The sequence below is a fragment of the Sturnira hondurensis genome, unplaced genomic scaffold, assembly GCF_014824575.4.
Source record: "Sturnira hondurensis isolate 20B ecotype Veracruz unplaced genomic scaffold, ASM1482457v3 Scaffold0020374, whole genome shotgun sequence".
Taxonomy (NCBI): domain Eukaryota; kingdom Metazoa; phylum Chordata; class Mammalia; order Chiroptera; family Phyllostomidae; genus Sturnira; species Sturnira hondurensis.
Window position 1 is genome coordinate 400,106 of NW_028093005.1, and position 6,635 is coordinate 406,740.

At 46.1% G+C, this 6,635-nt stretch overlaps 1 protein-coding gene across 1 annotated transcript in view; it reads right to left on the reverse strand.

Annotated features, from left to right (window-relative positions):
* NCBP3 (nuclear cap binding subunit 3) overlaps window positions 1-6,351 on the reverse strand; it is a 30,782-nt gene extending 24,431 nt beyond the window's left edge. The window contains exons 1-3 of the mRNA XM_037029562.1: window positions 6,140-6,351; window positions 4,049-4,114; window positions 1,591-1,696 (exon numbers count right to left, since the gene is read on the reverse strand). Of these exons, the coding sequence (XP_036885457.1) occupies window positions 1,591-1,696; window positions 4,049-4,114; window positions 6,140-6,322 (355 nt within the window). The 5' untranslated portion in view covers window positions 6,323-6,351. The remainder of the gene's footprint in view (window positions 1-1,590; window positions 1,697-4,048; window positions 4,115-6,139) is intronic.
* Between the last annotated feature and the right edge of the window lie 284 nt (window positions 6,352-6,635).

The following is a 6,635-nucleotide window of genomic DNA, read 5'->3' on the forward strand; positions in this document are numbered from 1 at the left end:
CACCATATAGACAAGGAGACTGAGACCTAAAATGGTTCAATAACTTGTCCACATTCACAATGGAACTCAGACTGGATTCCAGGAGGGCTTTAGCACCCTAAAGAGCTACAACAGAGGCGGGAAATTTGAGTGGGTGATTAGGGACGCTTCACGGAGGAAATGACATCTGAACAAGACAAAGCATGGGACAAGGAAAGACAAAATCACAGAATGAAAGGCATGAACTGCTACAACAAATGTGGACCAGAAGTAAACAGGTATGGTGGAACTATGGTGCTTTCACGGGGGAGGTATGAGAGAGGCTTCAGAGCTCTGCTCGGGCCCAGACTGAGCAGGCACACGAATACCAGGCTGCATAGCTGTCCTTGGCCTTCACAGGGCTTTTCCTGAAACAAAAGTCCACTCAGGCAGATGCCTGGAAACCCAACCTGCAAGGGAAGCAAGGTCCTATTTCCAGCTTGAACTCACGACGCAGGAAAAAGAGTAAAGCAGCATCCAGAGTTGAGCCCTGTATCCAAGCTACTCTATCCCCTGGGATATCCTGAGGAGGTTTGGGCCTGTGCTATCACATCACATATTGTTAGGCAACAGAGCAAAGTAGTTCAGAGCTAGGCTCGTGTCAGAAAAACCTAGGTTGAACTCCTGACTCCATTTTTAGTAGCTGCATAACCTTGGGCATTTACTAAACTTCTTTGGGCCTATTTCTACTTCTTTGTAAAACAGAAATAAAAAATATATTCCTCATATGATTGTGAGAAATAAGAAACGAATATGCAATATGTTCATTAACACAGTGCCTACTAAGACAGCAAAGTTCCCAAAAGAGAGTAGCTATTCTCTCATTCATTTAACGTGTTTTTTATCAATCAAGCAAACCTAGAGAAACTCACACAGCAGAACACAAACCTTTAATATGCATTCAGAGGGCTGCCTCTTCAGCCCTTCACAAATACCAAAATTTGCAAACACAACAGAGGGAGGAGACCTCCTGTACTCACGGACTCAAATTAGTGTGGGATAATAAATATGGCTATGAACTCACTAAAAATAGTAATTTTCCCTTTTATTTATAAATTCCTTCAGAACCCTGGGGCAGATCACTCTGTATTATTCAGGGTGAGTTCTAGAAAGCAAAACACTTACCTTAACAGAACACAAAAATAAAATCATAAGCCTGTATCAACAGAAGTATTGATGGCTTTCCCCCACCAATCCCAATATTGCTGACTCCCCTGAAAGAAGGTCTCACTGTGATATACTTCCAATACATTTAAAGACAAAGAAAAGTTAACCTTTCTATGATAAGAGCAGAAAATAGGTAAGAGCCCATGGAAGTACAGGTCTAACCTCAGCTCTGCCACTAGCTGGGTGACTTTCTCTGGGCCTCCTCTGACAAGACAATCCCTTTTTTCCAGATGTAACATCTGAGACACAGCTAACCCAACTTTAAATAGGCCACCTCAGAAATGGAGACTTCACAAATTTCTCTCCTTTGGGAGAGAAAGGCAAGGCCAGAAGCACAAGGCTATGGTAGGACAAAGTTATAGTGTCTGGGGAAATGAGAAAAAATCCGCCTCAACCACCCCGTACCTTTCTTCATCATGTCTCGGTCCAAGGCTACATTTCTTTGGGCAAGATTTACTTCTGATCGAAAATGGAAGCGCTTGGCTCGCTGTTCTTTCTTTTCAATTGCTTCCTGGAAGGTACAGAAAAAGCCATTTTTCAATGAACAAGTAAATCACACACACAATCACAAACACAAAAAAATGCATCAGTGACAACCCTGAAGTGAATCAGAAGACATAAGCAACAATGCATCTTTAATAATTTTTGTAGAGAACTGGACCCAAAGTCAACGACTGGGAGGGTACATGCTGATGCTGCTCTAATTTGCAATAATCTCCATCATGATTCAACACCTATCACTGTGTCTGGGGCAGAGCAGGAATTCAACGAATATCAGTTGATTCAATAAGTAATAAATGATGCTTAATTCTCTGGCATTTCATTTATTATTAGCTTCGAACAAATTACAACTCAACAATCTCAAATCCAGGTGCAGAAACTGAAGCACAAAAAAGTTAAAAGGCTTGCTAGAGGCACTTCAGCTGGTAAGTGGGGGCAGAACTTCTGATCTTGGTGCTATTTCTAGGAGCCCCACCAGCATCCCCACTCCACATTGTCTGTGTGCATGGTAATCACACCTATCACACTCGTCCACATTACGTCTGCGTGAGCAGCCCACTCCCTAAGGCTTTTTCCTGGTTTAAAAATAACAGAGGCAAAGAAACACTCTCCTCTATTCTAGGCTCATGTCCATGGAATTGCCTGTTTTCATCTTTAAGTGACAAGAAGCACTGACGCTTCACTGAAAAACAAAATAATCAGCTTCACAAGTTTTTAACTAAGAGCTAAAATAAATGCAGACCTAACTGTGGGTTTCTGATAGCTCTTAGGAATCTCTCACTAATTACATATTGACTTTGCCACACTAATTAAAGGTCTGAGGGCTATAGAAAGCTTGTAGGGTTCCATAAAGCAGCAACTCATCTGTTATTCCCCAATAGTGATGCTAATTTCACTGAAGTCATCCCAGTGCAAACTAATCTACCTTCCCTTAGTAACAACTTAAGTACCAATTCTGAGACCACCACTCTTTCCCCGAATATTTGTTTCATGAAATGGCAAACTGTGTAGGATTCAGAACACAACAGTCTACTTCTTTTTAATGACAATAAAAAAAACACACCTTGCTCTGGCTGGTGTGGCTCAGTGGATGGAGCACCAGCCTGCAAACCAAAGGGCTGCTGGTTCGATTCCCCATTCCCAGTCAGGGCACCTGCCAGAGTTGCGGGCCAGGTCCCTGGTGGGGGGTGCACAAGAGGTAACTGCACATTGATGTTTCTCTCATTCTCCCTCCCTTCCCTTTTGTCTAAAAATAAGTAAGTAGGGGAGTGGGTGGGGAAAAAATAAAAAGAAAGAAAGAAAACATCCTCACCTTATTTTTTTTAAATGTGTAATTTCTTTTTCTTTTTTAAAAGATTTTATTTATCTATCTTTGGAGGGGAAGGGAAGGAGAGGGGGAGAGAAATACCAATGTATGGTTGCCTCTCGTGCATCCCCTGCTGGGAAGTGGCCTGCATCCCAGGCATGTGCCCTGACTGGGAATCGAACAATGATCCTTTGGTTTGCAGGGCCGCTCACTTTATTTTCTTACCTGTCTAAAAGATCATTTCTTTCTTTTGGCCTTCAAGCCATCTGTGACAGACTGAGCCTCAGATAAAATGTAAAAATGTAAGCATGACATATTTTTTATTTTTCCTTTTATACATCCAATATGACAATATTATTATACTGTTATTCAGAATTAATTCAAAATTCCATTCCAAACTTAACTGTATACATTAAAGTCAGAAAGAATTCCTTTACTGGACATCACCAATTAAAACAGCAAATACGCGCTGACTACAAGAAGGAGAATAATAGGTCTGGCTCTGTGAGGAGGAGTTACGGTGAGGGTTGGTAATCTAGTAACAGCCATCACTAGATAAAAGATCACACTCCCAGGTACTGAGAATAATTACGCTGACTTGGTCTTCAAAGTTTAGGCAACCACTCACAATCAGGAAATCCTACTTTTCTAAGCCTGCAACCAGCGAGGAATAAAGACATTTACTAAGGTCCTACTATGTGCCAGGCACTTTTCATGTTTTATTTCATTTAAAGTAGAAACAGCGTATCATTTTTAAAGAATGGACACAGCATAAAAAAAAAGCATTCCCAGTGCAGAAGCCTTCCTTGGATATGGTTTTAAAAAAGCACCTAGCTATAGTGATTTTACCTTGTGAACACGAGCACACACAAACACTACCCGGATGTTTTCAGAATGCACAAAGGCATCATTATATAAGATGAAATTTAAGTTAAATAAATTTTAATCCACCAATAAGAGAAAATAGAAGGAAAAGAATAATTACAGTTCTGCAAGTACCAGGGACCAAGTTCACGCACTTATCAAAATGAATAAATAGACCATGGTCTGTCTTACCTTGGAAGTGACATCAATTCCAGTGATGAAGCTGCCAGCCTTGTTTTCATATCTTCTGCTCGTGTCCTATCACAAGGAGGAAGGGTAAGAAATGCTGACAACAATTGACAAAAAACTCAACCCTAACCCTGACAACCCCATATTACGAGAAAGCCCATCCCAGTGACACTGTGGTAGCAATCAACCACTCTAAGGAGAAGTCTTTTCTAAATCACAAAATCTTGTAATTCCATCTACCAAGGGTACCCATGTAAATGAAAATCTGAAGGCTTTTATGAAAAACATCCAAGATGAGCCCTGGCTGGTGTGGCTCAGTGGTTGACTGCCAGCCTGCGAATCAAAGGGTTGCTGGTTCCATTCCCAGTCTAGGGCACATGCCTGGGTTGCTGGCCTGGTCTCCAGTGTGGGGCACGGGAGAGGCAACCACACATTGATGTTTCTCTCCCTCTCTTTCTCCCTCCCTTCCCCAAATCTTTAAAAAAGAAAAACATCCAAGATGAGACACAGTCACTTATCTCCCCCACCCAGACTAGCCAAATGCATCATGCCAGGCCACCAGACTCACCTAGACCTACAGAAAACACAGCCCAGTGCAAGGAAAAGAGGGTGGATCCAGAAACCCAGGGCTGCAATGGCAGCTCTGACATTCACGGATTATACACACTTTACAGTTCCTTTGGCCTGTCTGGGGCTAGGTTTCTTCCATGGTATCTGCCTCCTTCCTGACCTCTTTTATTGCTCTCATATTTGTGCTATAGAACTTTGTTTCCCCAACCAACCAATCTTGTTGCATCTCAGAGCCTTTAGGCTTATTCTTGCCCTCTACTGGGAACACTGTACACTGCTGCCTCCTTTTTTGTCACCTAGGGTTTGGTTTAAATGTCACTATCTCAGAGGACTTCCCTGACCATCCCATCCCCTTCAGCTTCCAGCTCTGTAGACCCTCCCTGCCCTCCACACTCTCTATCCCACTAACACGCTTTATTCTCATCAAGAGTACTTAACACTATGAGAAATTATTTGTTTACCTGTGTCCCCCACCTGAAACGTAAACTTCAGGAAGAAGTTTAATCTTGATCAAGTAAGTGCCTAGGGCTGTGCCTGGCACACAGTGGGAGATGCGGTAGATGTTAAAATGAATGAATAGAGGGATGATGTATACCTCACAACTTCAGTATACATGATATAGTGTAGTAAGTGGTAAAAAGACACTATGTTAATTGTCGTTATCATTTACTATCTTTAGTAATCCTACTTTCACCTTTTCCCCTCATTCCAGTTAAAAATAAGACTTGCTGATGAGATAAAAAGTAGTTCCTTCGTGTTAGGCGAGAAATTAAGTGCACGAGAAGAGACATGCAGGCCTGAGAGCAGCCCAAGAACGGGACCCAGGACCACCAAACCGCAAGCAGAACACCTCTCACCATCCCCACTGTGGCAAAATGCGGACCAAGAACCACTGCCAGCTACTTCGCTGATGGTTTGCTGATGTTTTGGTTTCATGAAAGGCCAGATGTATGGGCCACGGTATGGGTGCTCCCCAGCAGTAGAGTCGTGCGGGGACAAGATGACCCTCAAGTCAACGGGAATACTGAGTTCCTACTGCTGTCAAGACCAGCCCTCCCGAGAGGAACTGCGAGAGCTACGTTTAACAGATACCAGAGACGGACCCACGGGGAGACCTGGATGCTGGCGCCACCCGACAGTTCCTTCTGGGCCGCTCCTGGTTCTGTTCCCGCCCCGACTCATCCTTTATCTCAAACCCCTAGACGATCCTGGGCCCTCCTCACTCACCCTCTTGCACAGACTAGCTCAGAGGGGCAGCGAAGGGGGCGACCTCAACTACCCTTCGGCTCTCTCCGACCTCCTGCAGCCCCCTCACACCCATTTCCGGGCTCCCCTGCGTCCTTTATCTCTTTTCGGGTCTCTCCTGCCCGGCGCCCCTGCCCCTCCGGGGGCTCGGCTCCCTCCCTCCCCTTCCCCTGCCTTCCCCCAGCTGGGGAGTCCGCCACCTCCCCTTTCGGCCCGTTCCGGCGCGGGGCACTCGCTCGCTCAGCGACCTCCTCCTCGCCCCCCGCCTCCCTCCCATACCGGGATCAGTTCCTTCAGCGAGCGCCGCACCGGCACTATCTCCAGCTCGCCCTCCTCCACCTCCATGGGCTCTGGCTCGCCGCGCTCCAAACCTGACCCCGCCTCAGGCGACGGGGCTCCCAAGGCCGGCCCCGCCGAGGCCTCAGCCTTCACGGACACTCGCAGGCCCCGTACGGCCGCCATCGCCGCCAGCCGGCCGCACCACTGAGAGCCCGCCCCGCACACCCGCTAGCTAGAGCGCCGCCGCCACTGGCCAGAGAGCAGCCGCCTCCGCTACCTAGAGCGTCGTCCGCTGCGGCTAAAAGGCCCCCTTCAGCGCCTCCGCCCCCTGGTGGCGGGAGAAACCCGGGCCGGCTGGAGCCGGACCTGCGGAGAAGGAGGCGGGAACGAATGGGGACGGGGCGGGGCCTGTTGAAGGGGGCGGAGCCTGGAGAAAATAAGTGTTGTCTGGGTTTAGAAAACAGCCATGCCTCTAGCAGTAAACCTGTAATAAAAG